Source organism: Borostomias antarcticus (genome assembly GCF_949987555.1).
Source record: "Borostomias antarcticus genome assembly, chromosome: 25".
In the NCBI taxonomy this organism is placed as follows: domain Eukaryota; kingdom Metazoa; phylum Chordata; class Actinopteri; order Stomiiformes; family Stomiidae; genus Borostomias; species Borostomias antarcticus.
The window spans coordinates 5,899,880-5,918,650 of record NC_140258.1 but is presented as its reverse complement, the minus strand read 5'-3'; the positions used below and the strand labels follow the sequence as shown (position 1 = coordinate 5,918,650).

Below are 18,771 nucleotides of genomic sequence, written 5' to 3'. Positions count from 1 at the left end.
GACGTGTGAGCTATGAGAGTCTTAGCCTGGGTGCGTATTCCTGTGTACAGTACTGTTTCTGCTTCTTCCTATTTGGACTGTTTACTGTAATAATCTGTAGACATGCAGCACCAGTGAGATGCCAGATGAGTTTGTTATAGTCTGAGGCAGTGCACTGGGTTCAGGCTCAGCACCAGCCCGGGGGCACCATCATGTCACGTCCAATTCAGTCCTGAAGCACAAGAACCCTGCCAAGCAATTTGAACAAGATGGCTTCTGTGATGGACCCCATCAACATACCATATTGTATATTCCAAGAGATAGGACACATCTACACAGGCTATGATGCATGAAGAACGGATACAGCAGTTTTTGAATAATAAAACATGAGATGACTGAGTGTGTGTGTGTGTGTGTGTGTGTTTGCTTGCATGTGCATGTGTGTGTGTGTGCATGTATGTGAGTGTGTGTGCGTTTGTGTGTGTCAGTCTTTTTTTTTTTTCAGTACAAAAACAGTGCAAACACAAAATAGAAAAAACAGTGCAACAAAATGCAATGCAATGTACAAATTATGATATACTGTTAAAATAAAAATAAAAGGGGAGGCACAATTTCAGTGTATGTACTATATACAGAATGGAGAGTGGTGAGGGTACAGTATGTACAGTGTGTATGCAGAGTGTAGTGTGGTGGCTGAGCTGTGTTATTTACAGTGAGAGCAGTGTGTGTGCCATTTAGGTATGTGGAACAATCAGAGGTCGTGTGCAAGTGGTGCAGGGGGTATAGAGTGTGTGTGTGTGTGTGTGTGTGTGTGTGTGTGTGTGTGTGTGTGTGTGTGTGTGTGTGTGTGTGTGTGTGGGAGGGGGGTGCAGCTCCAGGGACACAAGCCTTGTTGATGAGTCTGATGGTTGTGGGAAAGAAGCTGTTTTTGTGGCGAGTGGACCCAATCCTGATGGACCATAACGTCCTGCCAGAGGGGAGCGGGTCAAAGAGGTCGGGTCCAGGATGGGAGGGGTCGGCCGAGATCTTGTTGGCCCCTTTTAGGGTCCTGGAGACGTGTAGGACCTGTAGGGATGGCAGTCTACTGCCGATCACCCTCTCAGCAGAGCAGATGATGCGCTGCAGTCTACAATCATCTCCACTGTCTTGAGAGCGCTGAGCTCCAGATTGTTTTGGCCGCACCAGGACAGTACCAGGATCTCCCACCTGTAGGCGGAGTCGTCGCCCTCGGAGATGAGGCAGATGAGCGTGGTGTCGTCTGCAAACTTCAGGAGCTTGACAGACTGGTGGCTGGAGGGGCAGCTGTTCGTGTACAGGGAGAAGAGTAGAGGGGAAAGAACACAGCCTTGGGGGAAGCCGGTGCTGATGGACCTGGAGTCAAAGACATGCTTGCCCAGTTTCACATGCTGCTTCCTGTCAGACAGGAAGTCTGTGATCTTGTTCAGGTCAAGTCGTCAGTGGGGGGGGGTCTTGATTTGTAGTTTGTGTAATCGGTATGAGGCCTTTCCAGGTAGAGGACGCATTACCATCTGAGAATTAATTTTGTAGTTTCTCAGAGTAGCGTTGTTTAGCCTCCTTCAATGCCTTGCTAAACCTATACTTGGCCTCTTATCCCCACTCCTACATACTTCCTCTTTCCTGTACTCTATTTGACATGCTTTCTGTTTTAAATGTCTATAATGTCTCATGTAAAGCACCTTGAATTGCCCTGTGGCTGAAATGTGCTATACAAATAAACTTGCCTTGCCTTGCCTTGCCTTATGTAGACAGGTGTGAGCCTTTCCAAATCATGTCCAATCAATTGAATTTGCCACAGCTGGACTCCAATCAAGTTATAGCAACATCTCACGGACGATGAGTGGAAACAGGATGCACCTGATCTCAATTTTGAGTGTCATAGCCATAGACATTATAAAGAACTAGACTGGCCATTGTGCTGTAGAATTCAAATGGACTCACGTCCGACATGGCAGCCATATTGTGCAAGGCATCCCACTATGTGACGTCAATGATTCCACAGATTCACTGTGTAGGCCTATATTTTAAATGGTAGATGTAAGATTATCTGGGAGAAAGTCCATGTAATTGTGCATAAGTGGCATTTCCTATCACTGGGATTGGCTGGAATGCTTGTATATTTATATTGTGACAAAAACATTTTTTTATTGTGACTTGCCAAGAGATTATAGATGCAGCCCCCCCCCCCCCTCCCCTGCCAGTATACTGTTAAGGTCTACTCTTTGTGTATTCTCCAGGGTTCCCACTCATTTTTACCTTTACAACTTTTCCATGATTTTTCCATAACATCTTGATGACCATGGTAACCCTGATTCTCATTAGCATCAGTATCAACTAGAAAAACCATGTAGCGGCTAAATGCCTCCGCCCAACAATGCAAGTTGCAGTTAACATTCAGTTGGTCTTGAGAGAGGGCCCCTGTGTTGATGTGGATGGTGCTTGTGTACGCTAGCTTGCTGGTATTCTAGCTGTAATGCTAGCTAACACTAATGCTAGCTAGCATTACAGCTAGAATAGCTAATGCTAATGCTAATGCTAGCTAACGCTAATGCTAATGCTAATGTGTTAGAATTAGCATTAGCTAACTAGCAATAGCATTAGCTAGCTAGCGCTAGCTTTATTGTTAGCATTAGCTAGCTAGTATTAGCGTTCAAAAGTGCCATTTGTTTGACCTTGACCTTTGACATTTGAATACCAAAATCTAATCCAAATAATCTAATTAAATCCAACTGGACATTTAGGCCAAATATGTACAAATTCTGTAATACCGTTCTTGAGATATCATGTTCAGAAGGCCAAAAACACCTTTTGTGATGTCAGTGACCCTTGACCCCCACAATGTAATCAGTTAATCCTTGAGTCCAACTGGACATTTTAAATAAATATGAACAAATTCCGTTCTTTTTTAAGAGTGGCTTGATGACTGCAGTTTTCAGGGTTTGCGGGAACACACCTGAAAGAAGAGATGTGTTTACAATTTGTAATAAATCAGAGGCCATGCAGTTGGATACAGTTTTGAAGAAGTCTGTAGCTAGAACATCAAGGCAACAGGTGGATGATTTCAGATATTGTATAGTGTCCCCCAGGGTTATAGGTATAGTGTCATGGTATTGATTTCAAGTGGACACTGCGACAACACATGTCCTGTACCTGGAATGGAGGCACTAACTGCTTGTCTAATTTTCTGAATTTTGTCAGTGAAGAATGAGGCAAATTCGTTACAGGCCCTGGTGGAAAGAAGTTCAGCGGCTACTGACACAGAAAGGTTTGTCAGCCTATCAACAGTGGCAAACAAGGCATTGTTATGGTTTTTGGTGATGATGTCAGAAAAGAAGGTCTGCCTTGCATTTCTCAGCTCAAGAATATAAATGCAAAGTCTCTCTTTATAGATGTCATAATGAACATGGAGATTTGTTTTTCGCCACCTGCGTTCAGTTTTTTGACACTCTCTTTTTTCTATTCTGACCAGCGTGGCGTTTCTCCATGGAGATCTTCTCTTACCAGAGACGACAGTAGACAACAGTTCAGCAAAGTCATCAAAGAAGTTTGGACAGTATTTGGGTGGCCTGTAGATGTTTAGAAATATGGCTCAAGAAGAGGAATTCAACTGAAAAGCCACATATTCAAAGGAACCAAAATTTCCATAACACATCTGCTTACATTGGAGGGAGGCATTAAACAAGATGGCTACTCCACCTCCTTTCTTATGTACTCTAGCCTCACTCATAAAGCTGAAGTTGGGAGGAGTTGACTCAATAAGAACAACTGTACTATTACCTTGGTCTAGCCAAGTCTCAGTTAAAAACTTAAATTAATTAGCCTTGTAGCCTGGACCCATTACATATCAGTTAGAGCTTGCTGTATTTTGTAAACAAGTAACTGAATGTGCTGTGCCTTTATCAGGCTGGGCCTGGCGTTTCTCATGGGAGTTGGGGGAAGAGAAAATTGAAGTATTGCAGGTGGTAAGGGCGGTTGGGAGCGCGTAATACAGCGCATGAAGGTGCTTGCTGGTGGGTGGCGGTGAGAGGAAGCGAGTGAGAGACTCCCCCTCTTGGGGGGGTGGAGGGGGTGGATCCTCGCTGGTGAGTGCTGGTGGGAGGGGGGGAGTGAGAGACTCCCCCTCTTGGGGGGGTGGAGGGGGTGGATCCTCGCTGGTGAGTGCTAGTGGGAGGGGGGGAGTGAGAGACTCCCCCTCTTGGGGGGGTGGAGGGGGTGGATCCTCGCTGGTGAGTGCTAGTGGGAGGGGGGAGTGAGAGACTTCCCCTCTTGCAGTAGCTCATCAATTTGGCTGAGCTTCAGTGTGGCAGCTTTGATGAGGCCCTTGATTGGTGAGTGTGGTGGAGGAGGAGAGGGGCATCTTTGGGTTGTTGTCGATGGGGGGTGGTGTGAAGATTCTTCTTCCTGGCGCGGGTGTCTCCCATAATCAGAGCTTTGTTGAAGCAGCAGCTCTTCAAGGTTTCTGCCATGTTGCGATGTCTTCCTTCTGTTTTGGTATTTCTTGTCTCTTGTCCTTCACCATGGCAGAGGGAGCAGATGGATGATGCAGAGAATAGAACGGATTGGAGATAAATAGTTTTACTCCTGACCTGTTAAGGCAGAGTCCATTTCTCTGAAAAAGATGGTATTGTTCCCAAAAAATGGAAAATTGTCAATGTAGCGCACTGAGTGAGTGGTACAGGCAGTTGAGAGCCATGTGTTCAGTGCCAACAGTCTGCTGAATCTCTCAACCCCTCTTCTGACTGGTGGAAGAGGGTCGCTGATAAACACCTCCACTTTCAGAGAACTGTCTGTGTTCAACAGATCAATAAAGTCTTGTTTAAGAACTTCCGACTGCTGTTGCGCAACATCATTTGTCCCCGCGTGCACGATGATGTTTTCCACAGTTGGATGTGTAGCCCCGATATGCAAGATTTTTTTTCTGTCATGTCAGCAACCATATCCTTGGGAAAGCAGAGTATTTTGGTGCTTTCACTGCACATGCTTCTCACATCTTTTACAGTAAAGTCACCCACAATCAGAGTTTGAGGCCCAGTCGTTGGCTTTCCCTCTAGCCTTTTACTTTCTGATTTACTCTCGGTCCTTACCCTGCTGTGTAAGGAGATGTGATCCAAGTCATCAGACGGAGATGCAGGATCCTGCAGCAGTGGGGCAAATTTGTTCTCCAGTTGTATGGTTGATTGTCGGGGAGATCCGTTTCTGGTTCTCGCTTTTGCGGCTGTCCAAGGTGGTGCCCTTCTAGGGACAGGGGTTGAAGAGGCACTCTGCCTGGATGATAATGCAGGCCAGTCAGTCGCATAGTTCTCTGGAAACGGGGCTCTGCCTTGTTCTCCCATTTCCCTGGGAGGAGATCTTCTCTTAGGCTTTGCACCAAGCAAGTTCCAGGGAGGACTTGTAGGTTTAGTGCCCAGTACACGGCTCTCCTGTTTCTTGGTAGTCTCCTTGGTGCTAATTAGCAGTGTGTTAGCATGCTCTTGACCACTGTTTTGAATCCATGGTAAGGTGGTGTCGTTCCCAGTTAGTCCATTGACTTCCACACTCATCTCTGACCGGTTCATTTTTGTTTCCAGCACTGTAATCTTCTGCAGAAGTTTGTGGAAGTCATCTGCAGTGAAAGGGAGCATCTTGCTGCTGTGCTCACGTTATCATGAGGAGGTGATAAAAATGTTGAAATATGGCAACAAAATCTTCAAAGAAATTACAGTCCCCGTGATTTAAAGTATCCAGGAGCCACTGCTCACAGTTTCTTACGGAAGAAAAGCAACAATATCAGCAGAAAAATGCAGAAAATGCAAACAAAGGCGAGAGCAAGCGGCAGAAGCGTCTGCACTGTCCGAAAGCAGGAAGCAAGGTATCACAGTTCACAATGCATGTCAGAGCAGAAACCAAGCCATGAAGGCAAAGGAATTGTCTATAGACCTCTGAGACAGGATTGTATCGAGGCACAGATCTGGGGAAGGGTACAAAAAAAATCTGCAGCACTGAAGGTCCTGAAGAGTACAGTGCTCTCCATCATTCATAAATGGAAGAAGTTTGGAACCACCAGGACTCTTCCTAGACACTAAGACCCAAATCCACAAAGAATAGATTGCTCCCGCTAATAGCTCGATATTTTGTACAGCAATTGCAACGGCAATCTGCTCCAGTTTAGCACGATATCCACAAAAGATTTTGCTGTAATGATATGCCTGGGCAAACACGGCCACAAATCTACCAACTGTGTGCAATTTGCACCCATGATTGCAATGTTTTGCCATTTACGCATTCTTGCGCATGCCTGGCATGACGGTGCCTTCGTCTGGCTACAATAACTGCTGCCATGATCCCTGGAGAGCCTGGGCATGTCAGCCCCTTATATGTGTCGCACTTACCACCAAATGAATGCCATTTTTTCTTGTATACAGATACAAGATATTGGATATAGTCTGATATTTCCCCAGTGTTTCAAGCTTTTCTCCATATTTCAGGATACAGATTGGATCACAATGAAAACGACAGACCGCACTTTTTTGCAGAAAATATCAGTTATATTTGTTTCTGTGCATCACAGCTGGCTGGACTTATTTTTAAATCCCTCTGTATATATATTTCACCCTTAATATCATCCAATATCAATTGAGTATCATTCAAAGTTTTGAGGAGAGACAGAAGGAGAGAGTGCGCGCTGACTGTGCAGTTAAAAACCAACTTTTCAAAAGCGGTATTTGCACCTCTCTAACTATGTGTGACAGTTAGCTCATGGTCTTTGTGGATCAGACGCAAGGCTTATTTGGGGCAAGGATGTACCTAATTTACATACATTCAAATGAGCCTGGCGCAGCCGTGGAGCTATTTGCTCATCGGTGCAGTTTGCAATACTTTTCACATTTGACAGGAAACATCTTTACACATTTTTGTCCCTTCTCACGGTCCTGCACATCAACAAGAATATATGGGCCTCTGTCAGTACAGGACAGAGGCCTAACTTCAGAGTAACATCAGTAGTACAATTGCATAAATGTGTTCATACATGTACATTTCCCATAGAGTTTCAATTAGGTTATGGCTTTTGTTGGAGTGAGATCCCACCCAATTGAATAATAATCTGAGAACAAATCACCTGCCATTTAACCTGTTTGTTTGCACCTGGCACATTGCCACTGTTAAGTAGGCTACATCAGTTCACACTCACGTAGCTCGGGAGATAGTGTCCGGCTAGGGATCGGAAGATCTCCGGTTCAATCTCAGCTCCCGGCAGTGTGCCGAAATGTCTTTGAACAAGTCGCTCACATGCGGCATGGTGGCGCAGTACACTGTCGCTTCCTGCATGTCGTGTTTTGGTGTCACCACCTCCCTAGATGTCTAGGGCCTATCTTAACTATTTTTGTTCTCAACCATTTTTTTTTTCATAACTCCATGCGAACAACAAAAAACAAACTCCCAAACCTCACTTTCTGCTGGAGTGGCCGTGTGCCAATAAGGCACCCGCAGAGAAATATGCCTATACTGTATATAAGCCTATGCCATATAACAGCTACTCTTCTTCTATTAAACACACACACACACACACACTGTAGGTAGGTGCCTAAGCTTTAGTCCAACTATAACTACAGTATTGCAACTTTACCCAATGCTTCTTTCTTTCGATTTTACGACAACTGACAGAGATTACAAATTATGCACCCCCATGTCAGTTGCTGGCCCATTTTGCAGCATTCATAATTAATGATTTGATGTGGTGAGCACTAGCTTTTAAAGCTTGCCAGTACATTATTATTTAATTGGCTGTGAGGACAGTTTTAATTTAGGGAGCTTGGGATTGGGGATTTCGCAATATTGTCCAGTCTTGCCTTCTAGGTATACCGTGTTTGTAAAGTTAACAAGGAAGGATTTGCATATTGTCTTTAAACTATTATGTAGTGACATGGCCCTTTAACGCGGACTCCCTGCCCAGGTTGTCTATTTGGAGTATTATCTGTGTACAGTATTGTCTGTGCATACGTACTGTACTGTACTGTACACGTGCAGTAGTGTCCCGTATTTGTATTGTATTTTGTATGTCACTCTTTTTTTCCTTTTCAGAGTTATGTGTTATTTGTATTGTGAAGTGCTTTGTGCATTCATGCTGTGAAAGGCGCTATATAAATAAAGTTTTACTTACTTACTTACTTACAATATTGTCTATTTTGTGTCACAATGCATCTTACAGTAACTTTTGTCCAAAACCACACCTTTTTAAGATGCTGTGAGCTGCAACAGATTTCTTGAGGTGAAAAGTAACTGATTACATTTACTTAATTAACTATTTAAATTCAGTTGTGTTGAAAAGTTATATGTGTTGAACCTGTTAAAGAACTGGTTTAGCTCATTAGCACGTTCTTGCACAGCTCAAATGTTGTGATGTCACGTGATCTGTGGAAGTTTTGATGGTAGGGGAATGGCTATAAAGGGGATGTGTACAAGAGTGAAACAGCTCCAGAAGTTGAAGTCCCTCTCCCGGGCAGGCAGACATTTAGAGCGCTCCCTATCTCACCAGCACAGACAGATTAGCATAGAGCCGATAGAGTTAGACTGGAGCACGGACCATGGAGCGGCACAACAGAGCAGTGGAGCACATCGACCTGGACTCCTTCTACGTGTCTGGGGAGTGTGGGTTCCTTCTGGAGCAGCCAGCGGTAAGACCTGTGTTCTAAGACTGATGTTCTGTCATCTCTGACCAAAGACGTGTGTTCTGCTCGTTACTTTTCTGACGTGACAGATATGCTGCAGGCTCTGGCGGAAACAGAGCATTGGTAAACCAAGCAGGGAGCGTGAGGTTCTTGTGTTGTTTAACAGTGTATAGGCCTGGTACAGGATAATGCAAGCAGTGGGGTTGAGCAACCCTCCCGGCATAATGTTGCAGGTCATTTGAGCATTTCATTACCTCCACCCCAGCGACAGCGCAGGGCGAGAGGAAATGTTTTCAGTGGCATGCGTGTGTGCATTTGTTAGCAGGTTACGCAAAAATTACAGGACCGATTTTCACGAAACTCGGTGGAAGGGTGTAGCATGGTCCAACTTAGAACCCATCCAATTTTGCAGCAGATCTAAATCACAGGTCGGCTCCACAGGCCGCCCAAACTCAGCCGGACTGCCCTTTCACTTCCATTCATTTTTTGGACTATGATTATGCAAAAACTATGAAAAACGATTTTTATGAAACTCGATGCACGGGTATATCATGGGCCTCCTTAGAACTCATACTATTTTGGAACAGATCCAGATCACAGGCCTGATCGACGAATGAAAACAAAACTTAGAATGAAGCCAGCTCCCTGTGTGGAGTGCAGCGCATTGCCCGCCGCCGGCTGTGACCCGGGGGTGGCACCACAGAGCCAGGCAAATACAGTTTGTATTTGCCACTAATTTTTTGGACTAGGATTACACACAATGAAAACAACATTTTGAATTTAAGCAATTGACCACTCGAGGCAGTGGGTTACAGGGGATTTTACCACAGCTACGGGGGTTTTAGGCCCTCCGCTATCGCGTCAGGCCTAACAATGCCCCGTAGCTGTGGTAAAATCCCCTGTAACCCACTGCCTCGAGTGGTCAATTGCTTTTCTACAACGGTTACTACATGTATATATTCACAAAAACACTCGGGGGCGAATTCACTAAAGGATTGCGCAGCTTTTACTGACGCAAAGCCTGTGCAAATAAGTCAAAAATTATGTTTGCTATTCACAAAGCCCTCGCAAAGGGTGAAATACGGTGTTAACTGCGTTGCGTTCGTCATTGCGTTGCTCTGCGCCGGTGTTATTAGCTGACATTTAAATTAGGTAATATGGGCGGAGAATGTTCCCCTTTCTATGCAAATGAACATTATTGCAAAACCCGCCCAATTCACAAACATCGGCGCAAATTGCCTCACGCAGTTAAAGTGAAATTAATACCGTTTTCAGAAACGTGGTGGTATTTAAGCGCAAGGGGTGTGTCGCGGCCAGCCTGTCCGCTGATCATGGCAGCAGTGATTGTTGCGAGGCAAAGGCATCGCAATGCCAGGCATGTTGTTCGTGAGAGAATATTTAGAAGAAGGTCACTTTTTGATTTAACACTAGAACCACCGCGGTAACTGTTTGGACACCAGAGCGCGCAGCTCTTCAGCCAACTGGAGGATGAAGTCGCGTCTGGGGAGGCTCAGTTGACTATGCGTCTCTCCACCCGTCCCCAGCGAGTCCAAGCTCCCCCAATGAATATAATAGCCTACATAGCACGAAACTGTGCGTATAATAGTCTATACGCGAAACTGCGCATTCCCTATAGCTGTTCATTGAACGGCTGGGGGCCGATATAGGTAGCCTATAAATACATAAATAAAAACATAGCCTACACAATATTTGTTTTATTTCAATGGTCTTGAAAATATTTTGCTTTTGTATCATAGATGACGGCAGGTATCATCTTCAGCCATGGATGATGACTCCCGTGCGTAATCCTTCCAACGTTGGAGAGGCGGCGTACAACTGGGCTCACATCAGGACGCGCGGTGTGATTGGGTGCACAGTTGGAATCCTGAAAAGCCGTTTAGATGCCTAGATCGTACCGGTGGGGCAATGTTATACACTCCCCCAAAAGTATGCCAGATCATCGTGCTGCAACTTGCATAACATAAAATGACAATTTTTCCTTTGTTCGTCTTTTTAAATCATTCCACCTCCGTTTGCAGTCTTCCGCGTGTACACACACAAATGGCACTGACTGATTGGGAAATTAAACCCCAAATATGATTTTTTGCTGCAGTCGTGATATTTTTTGCCGAAAGCTGTGAGACATGTTTTTGAACCTCTTCCGTGAGGCCTTCAAGTTCGCTGTCTGAAAATCGTATCTTTCTTTTTCTGTCTGCCATCGTCCAATGATATGCATACGAGTTGTATGCGCTGTATGCGCAGTATTTATAGTCATTTCCTATATCAGCAGCAAATTGCACTCAGCCGCAAACACCGAATGGGCGTGTTTGCGCTGGGATATTATTAGCGCAATGTCTTTAGTGAATAGGTTTTTAAAACGGAGCACATAGCGGGCGCAACTGACGCGCAATATTATGGTGCAATTAGCGGGCGCAATTTGCTTTAGTGAATTCGCCCCTCAGTAGTAACATTCAATCATTTATTTACCGATCATTCTTATCATTTTAGTATTTACAAAATCTTCCGCGATGGGCTATAGTTCTGAATTAAATGGTTGCCAGGCAACATAGGCTATTTGGGTTGGCCTTGTTCACATAAGTCATAAGGCATAATTCGGGTTGTTCACGTTTATTTGAATATTTCCAGCTATGGTGCAGTTATTAAAACAGTTCTCCAGAGCACTCGTTTTTGCTGGTAGGGGTGTGGAAGTGTTGGAGTCGGACTGATGAGTGCGTTATTGTAATATGATACGAAAAAGGCGAGGGTGCTGCGAGTGGTTGCTATGCAAAGCATAGCCTACCGCTTGATTTTATCAGTGGCCTCGCCAATGAGATTGACGGCGCATTAATACTAATTGTTATGCGGTCGCAGCCGTGGGTTACAGAGTATTTTACCACGGCAGCTAGCCAATCAGAATCAAGTATCCAAACTTTCCGTTGTAGAAGTAGCCATCTACCTGTGTGGGGGTACTAGAAACACAGGGTTTGGGCTGGGGTTTGCGCCGTACCGCACTGTCCCCTGCTGGCTGTGACCTGAGGGAGGCAACACAGCCGGCCAAATACAGCTACCCATTCAACTCCAGTCATTTTTACCTCCATCACACTGAATCACGAGCCGTCCAAACACGGCCTGGATGGCCATTCACCTCCATTCATTTTTTGGACTAGGATTACACAAAAACTACCACACTGCTTTTCATGAAACTCGATGGAGGGGTGTGGCATGCCAATTTAAAACCCATTCAATTTTGGAGTGCACAGGGCCACGAAATGCGGTCTGTGCTCTCTGAGCACCATTTCTAGGTTTACTTTGGACATACAGTAATAAACATTGAATCCTTGAATATTAGAGTGAGTCCCTGAATTTAAGTTATACTACAGCTGTAGAGCTCATACAAGACTGCTCATCCTGATTCACATTGTACATGTTGTGTTTTATTAGGAGAAGAAAAGTTTGATACTTTCCTGAATTCCAATGACCTATACTCTCCATTGACTCATGAGTTAAAGAGATAATAACTGTTTAGGGCTATTGATATCTCTCTATTTCATTAGCATGGGCCCATACAAGCCCATAGCTTGTCTCTTGTGGTCTCTATCGACCCATAGACTTGATGCTGTTGTGTCAAAAAATAGATCAATGAGAAACTTCTGAGACTAGATAACATTTTATGTTTTGAGTTACACAACCGGTCATGGATACTTGCTGTAGTGTCCTGAATGAAAACATTACCTTTGTCCTCTTCAGACCGACCTTCCAGAGTACTACCGTGTATGGATCGAGTTGGCCAGCAACCTCACACACCTCATCCACACACATCAACTACGAGACCTGGTCCATGAGGTGCGAAACCAACAGAACAATGTTTGGGCTTTGTCATTCAGACTGCTGGGCATGGTGACTCTGATTGATCCACCCAGGGTATTTCTTTCTATTCCAGATACTGTGTGCTACATTTAAGCAACTGACCACGAGAGGCAGTGCCTCTCTAAACCCAATGCCTCAAGTGGTCAATTGCTTTTCTACAACGGTTACTACATATATATATTCACAAAAAACACACAGTAGTAACATTCAATCATTTATTTACCGATCATTCTTATCATTTTAGTATTTACAAAATCTTCTGCGATAGGCTATAGTTCTGAATTAAATGGTTGCTAGGCAACATAGGCTATCTCGCCTATTTTTGACCTTGTTCACATAAGGCATAATTCGGGTGGTTCACGTTTATTTGAATATTTCCAGCTATGGTGCAGTTATTAAAACAGTTCTCCAGAGCACTCGTTTTTGCTGGTAGGGGTGTGGAAGTGTTGGAGTCGAACTGATGAGTGCGTTATTGTAATAGGATACGAAAAAGGCGAGGTTGCTGCGAGTGGTTGCTACGCAAAGCATAGCCTACCGCTTGATTTTATCAGTGGCCTCGCCAATGAGATTGACGGCGCATTAATACTAATTGTTATGCGGTCGCAGCCGTGGGTTACAGAGTATTTTACCACAGCTGCTAGCCAATTAGAATCAAGTATCCAAACTCTCTGTTGTAGAATGTGTGATTTACTCTCATAAATAAAGCTGTCCTATTTGGTTTTAATTGTCATGCTGTTACACAGGGCTACTGTATTTGGTGTCAGGTGGCACTACAGGGCTCTTTTGCTATAAGGTATCCTCTGAGGACCTACTGTAGGACTTGAAATAATAAGTAATAATAATTAAGGCAGGGGTGAAGGAAAGGGAGTATGGTGCCTGAGGAGGTATTGATTTTTCATTTTATTTAAATAATAATCCTCTCTAGCAGTGTAGACGGGGCCCTGGAGTGAAAACAGTCAAAACAGTCAAAACAGTGCCTAGAAAAGCCTAGGATAGGTGAAACGTAATGGAGTAGAATTTCTGTTAATACAATAGATTAGAAAAAGCTGGCACAACAATATTCACTTCATACAGTGTACTGTAGTCTCTTACTCTATGATATTGAGATTCCTGTATAAAAGTATCGCTTGTTGAGGAGCCAGTTCCCAAGGTGGTACAGTATAGTGGTGCACACATACTAGCCAGCCATTCAATGGATATAAGGATGAATCCATATAAAATGAGAACCTACAGTCATATCTGCAAAGGGCAGGTTGAGAGTACTGGTGCACAGCTTTAGTTACAGTGAGCCTATTCCCTGAATCTTTCATTACAAAAGGGTAGCTCCTGAGGTCTAAACACAGGTAATATTGTGTGGTAAAGAAGCTAATAAGGTGTAGTGTGGGTGACCCCCTTGTGGCTGGCTTTTAGATTCTTAGGAGACTATGTGCATTGGTCAGTGACCACAGGTCATCAACTGTGCCAACAGATTCCTGTTCTGAGTCCTCACCACCTGAGGGGCCATCGGGAGCTAAGGTTGGCTCACCTGGCTCTGGGCTTCGTAACTATGGGTTACGTGTGGCAGGAGGGGGAACACCTGCCCGCCCAGGTGAGAACAAGCACTACTCCATCCCCAATCCTGGACCACAACCTGGAGATGAACTCACTGACCTCACCAGAACAAGCTCTGGATCCTGGGCCCTAATGTCTAGGGCCCAGGAGTTCTCCTTTGAAATTCATGATACCATGAATGATGCTTGTGAAATCACAGAATGCTCTGTGATTGGCAGGTTCTCCCCAAAGCCCTGGCCTTGCCCTATTGGCTGGTGTCCAAGAGGCTTGGCCTTCCACCCATCCTGACCTACACTGACTGCGTCCTGGCTAACTGGAAACTCAAGGACCTTGCAGGGTGAGTTTTACTCATGACCTCTAAACATTATTGCCACAGTAGTAGTTCTGTAAAGGGAAGGCAGACACACACTAACTGTATTGTCATTTCAGATGCATGAATATGGGGTGAGTACATTATGTCAATAAAGTAATACCTACCTACCTTCCTACCTACCTACCTATATTATTTATGTCTGTTGCAGTTCCTACTTGAACTCTTGAATGGAAATTCCCTTGTTCCGTTTAATGTGATTAATTCATGTGATTGTCATGTGCAATTAAATACAGGAACTTGGATTTGGTGTTCTCTTTTCCCGGGTCTGATAGCTGCAGGGGATTCCTCCTGGTTTCATTGTTGGTCGAGAAGGCTGGTAGCTCAGGGATACAGGCAAGTCTCTTTCACGCTGTCTGTCTGTCAATTGGTTAGCTTGTTTGGTTGTCTGTCTGTCTGTCAGCTGGCCTGTATGTCTGTCTGTCGGTTGGTAGGCCTGTCTGTCCGTCTTTGTGTGTTTGATTTTTGTTTGTTTGTTTGTTTGTTTGTTCTGGTACTAGCCTACATGGCAATGAAAGGAACAGCTCCTTCCAGCCTACAGGCCATGGTCAAACCCTACCCCCCCCCCCCCCCCCCCACCACTATTCTCTGTTACCTCGGGGCGACTGGTTGCCTCGTCACTCTGAGGCCCCTGCAGTCGATCGACAGCTCTTCTCTGTCCCGGTCCCACAGTGGTGGAATGAACTCCACACTGAGGTCAGGACAGCAGAGTCGCTGCGCATGTTTTGCCTCAGGCTCAAAACTCACCTCTTCAGGAAGTACTACCAGCACTCTTAAGCACCTCTTCACTTTACATTCAGCACTAGATCCTTCTCTTAGGGGCAGATGTACTAACATGTTACCGCCCGTTTTTGTAGTTATTCCGTCACAACATGCGCCTGACAACATGATATGTGGGAACAGATCACACATGGGTCGACCCGCATTCTGCCTGGCGCAGGACCACAGAAGGGCAAGTTGCGCTTTCCTACTCATGCATATGCATTCATGGGAGGGTGGAGGGAAAGGTGGGTGTGAACGCGCACAAACGGTGAGGAGATGCGCAAGGAGACACTTATTAATATCCCGTTGTATGTATGAAAGCTGTGGGGTAAAGAACACTGTTTTCTGTTTTGCGGTGAAATTTATCCGCCTTTGGAAAGCAGGTGTAATGAGGTCACATAGCCTACTAATCAAATTGGTCTCAGATATAATTAATATGTCCTGATGTACAGTATTAAGGCCTGGAATTATTAAAATGCAGTAAATTATGATTATAGCGTGGACTGGAGCATTGATATTGCAGACATTCACTAATTACAATTGGAACCATTCAGGGCTACAAGGTTTTGTAATTAAACAATTAGCTTTAGAAAATGAATACATGCCAGGGATAGCCTACAATTCACTTGCAAATAAGATACACAAGGCCGATGTGATCATCGCCTTACACCATCAACAGCAATGACCAGCCTAAAGATAGCCTACCACATCAATCCTCATCATTTAAAGCAGTCAATTACACAGAGGTAGCCTAATTATGGACAAAGCAAGACTGTGTACTGCAAGTCGCTGTATTTTCCCTGCGCACATTACGGTTTGACGGCGGTGACATGCGCTGATTGCGCATTGAGGCGCAGGCTTTGTATGCAAACAGAAGACGCCCCGCGTGGCTTTCTGCGGACTGCTCAAGGTGCTGTTTACGCTGCGCTCACAAACGTTAGTACATCTGGCCCCTAGTCTCTTGTTTTAGAAAGGAGATGCACTTGTGAGTTCTGGCAAGTAGTAGTACACTGACGTTTACTTATTGTAAGTGGCTTTGGATAAAAGTGTCAGCTAAATGACTAATGTAATGTAATGTTTGTCTGTCTGTCAGCCTGTCTGTCTGCACTGAGACATAATTATCTGTATCTGTTCAACTAACAAAATTATCTGTATCTGTTTTTTGATATAAACCTGAAGTGTGCATGGTTTATACCGGGAGTTGGGTTAAATCATATTTTCTAACCTAATATTCATTGCCAATGCAATTTTTTAGCCTTCAATTTGATTTAATATAGGCATATAACTAGTTCTGAAATATATTTCCACAAACTCATATTTTACTTTTCATCTCTCACTATATTTTAATTTTTAACTAAACTTTAGGTTTATGAACTGTCTGAACCCTATAAATAAACCTATAAATAAAAACATCTGTTTTGCATTGGAAATACAAACTGCAATTGAAAACTACAGATTCTAAGACTCAGACTCATTACAGATTCTAACTGTGACTCCAGAAATTATGAGTTCTCATCTGTTATTATGTCACTCCCTCTCTCATCTCCTCTGTCTCAATATTGATCTTGCAGTCTGTAGGGATTTTAACAATTAACCGTTTAATTGATAACCAGATAATAATTCTAACCCACTAAACTTATTAAACAGTCAATTTTTTAATTTACGTGCATAGCCCATCAACTGTAGCCTGGGTCCAGACATTCGAATCCAGACACTAAAAGTTGTCAATGGAGTGTAATGAGTTGACAGTACTGTCTGATATCAGGCTATATCAACTGGGATGTGGTCGAAAACAACTCTTAAATCCAACAGAAGGTGCTGTGCTACCATTTCAGAAGCCAGCTGTCACCTGACTAGTAACGTTCGCTCTCACAGAGTCAGACAACAACATGAAGCGAGCAAAACAGTTTGGACATGAATGAAGTGCGCTGCAAAATGTTCTTAGCAGTACTACAACAATGCAGGCAGCAGTACCACATATGTAGGAAACATCCACAAGAGCTACATTTAGTCTCAGACTGAGTGTAGCCTATTTTTTGAAGTTATTGTCTAGTTGACAATAATATTAGTCTTATCTAACGTTATGGCTCTAGCCATGTTTTTTCTCTATAACGTTACTGCAATGGATACAAAGTCTACCGGTGGAACATACTTTAGAATCCATACCTACCAAAACAGAATGGCCAGCTAACATTAGCTGAATTAAGAAACTTGCTGCTTTATCTTTCAACTTTATCTGACAACGGGTGAGTAAAAATTTGTCCTTCTCTTACCGCCTCACTGTAGTCATTGCTAGTGGTCTCATCGGAGTAGCGCGGCGTCTCCTTTGATTCACTCACCAACATAACAAAATGCTAATGTGGATGACGCACATGTTTTTCCCCAAAAAATAATGAATAGCTTTGGATAAAATAAAAAAAAATCCATCACATTTGCTGTGCCTTTCCCAATGACATATTTATATTCTGTACCATCCCTACTGTCTAATACTCCTGAACTCTGCAGGGAGCACTGGAGGTGATGAATGCCATGGCTACCTGTGACATCATCAGGCTACAGAAAGGCCTTGACAAGGTGGCCGAGTCTCTGAGGAAGATGAAGGAAATGTTCAAACTCATGCATAGTAGGTCACGTACGCACACACACCTTATCTTATTAAGTGTATTCAAGTATGTTCTTTCCTAGTCCTTATACTTTTGTCTTTTAGCAAGACGATATGAACATCATAAAGTTGTATAAATTCATACACTAAATGGATACATTTATCATTGTTCTTGACTACGCAGCAATATGTCTTTTCAGAGCATGTAGACCCAGCCATATTCCATGGCACTCTGAGGGTGTTTTTCTCTGGGTAAGCACATGCCATTCATACTTTCTATGAGTGTCTTTCCAGTGTAATTCTGTCAACAAAGAACCTACAATATAAAAAAGACCTGTCCTGTGCCAGGTGGAGAGATAACCCAATGTTGCCAGAAGGGCTGTGGTATGATGGGGCCTCTGACAAACCTGTTCTTTTGTCTGGAGGAAGTGCTGCTCAGAGCTCTTGCATCCAGTGCTTCGATGCGCTGCTGGGGGTTCGTCATGATGACCAGTCAGGTATGACCCCACTCTGAACTCTGAACCCTTGCGATGCTCCAGTTCTTATCTGCAAGGCCCTCAGTCCGGTTAATAATCTGATTGGAAGAATGATGTCTTTTTCTTCTCACTGCCTGTCCTTCATGTGCAGACTCTTACCTGAAGCGCATGCGTGACTACATGCTCCCTAGTCACCGTCAGCTCATAGAGACCCTGTCCCTCTGTCCCTCCCTGCAAGACTATGTCCTCTCATGCTCTAGCTGGTCCATCTGCCACGCCTACGACAGCTGTGTATTGGCGTTGGCGGACCTGCGGAGCTACCATCTGTGCGCCGTGGCCCGGTACATCACCGTACCAGGGACCCAGGCCCGCGCCTCAGGCTGTCCTCTCAGAGGGGTGTGCAGAGTGCTGGATGATACTGGTACTGGGGGGTCCAGACCCATGGTGTTCCTCAAGAGCGTCCGTGACGCCACCCTCAGAATACTGATCTCAGACATATAA

At 44.3% G+C, this 18,771-nt stretch overlaps 1 protein-coding gene across 1 annotated transcript; it reads left to right on the top strand.

The window, feature by feature from the left end:
• Positions 1-8,558: 8,558 nt before the first annotated feature.
• On the top strand, positions 8,559-18,771 carry LOC311325934 (indoleamine 2,3-dioxygenase 2-like; the record flags this gene model as incomplete). The annotated part of the gene is made up of 9 exons (XM_084458751.1): positions 8,559-8,648; positions 12,390-12,485; positions 13,978-14,097; positions 14,279-14,397; positions 14,667-14,766; positions 17,698-17,815; positions 17,995-18,046; positions 18,143-18,291; positions 18,422-18,771. The coding sequence occupies 9 exons, from the start codon at positions 8,559-8,561 to the stop codon at positions 18,769-18,771; spliced, it is 1,194 nt and encodes a 397-aa protein (XP_084314877.1).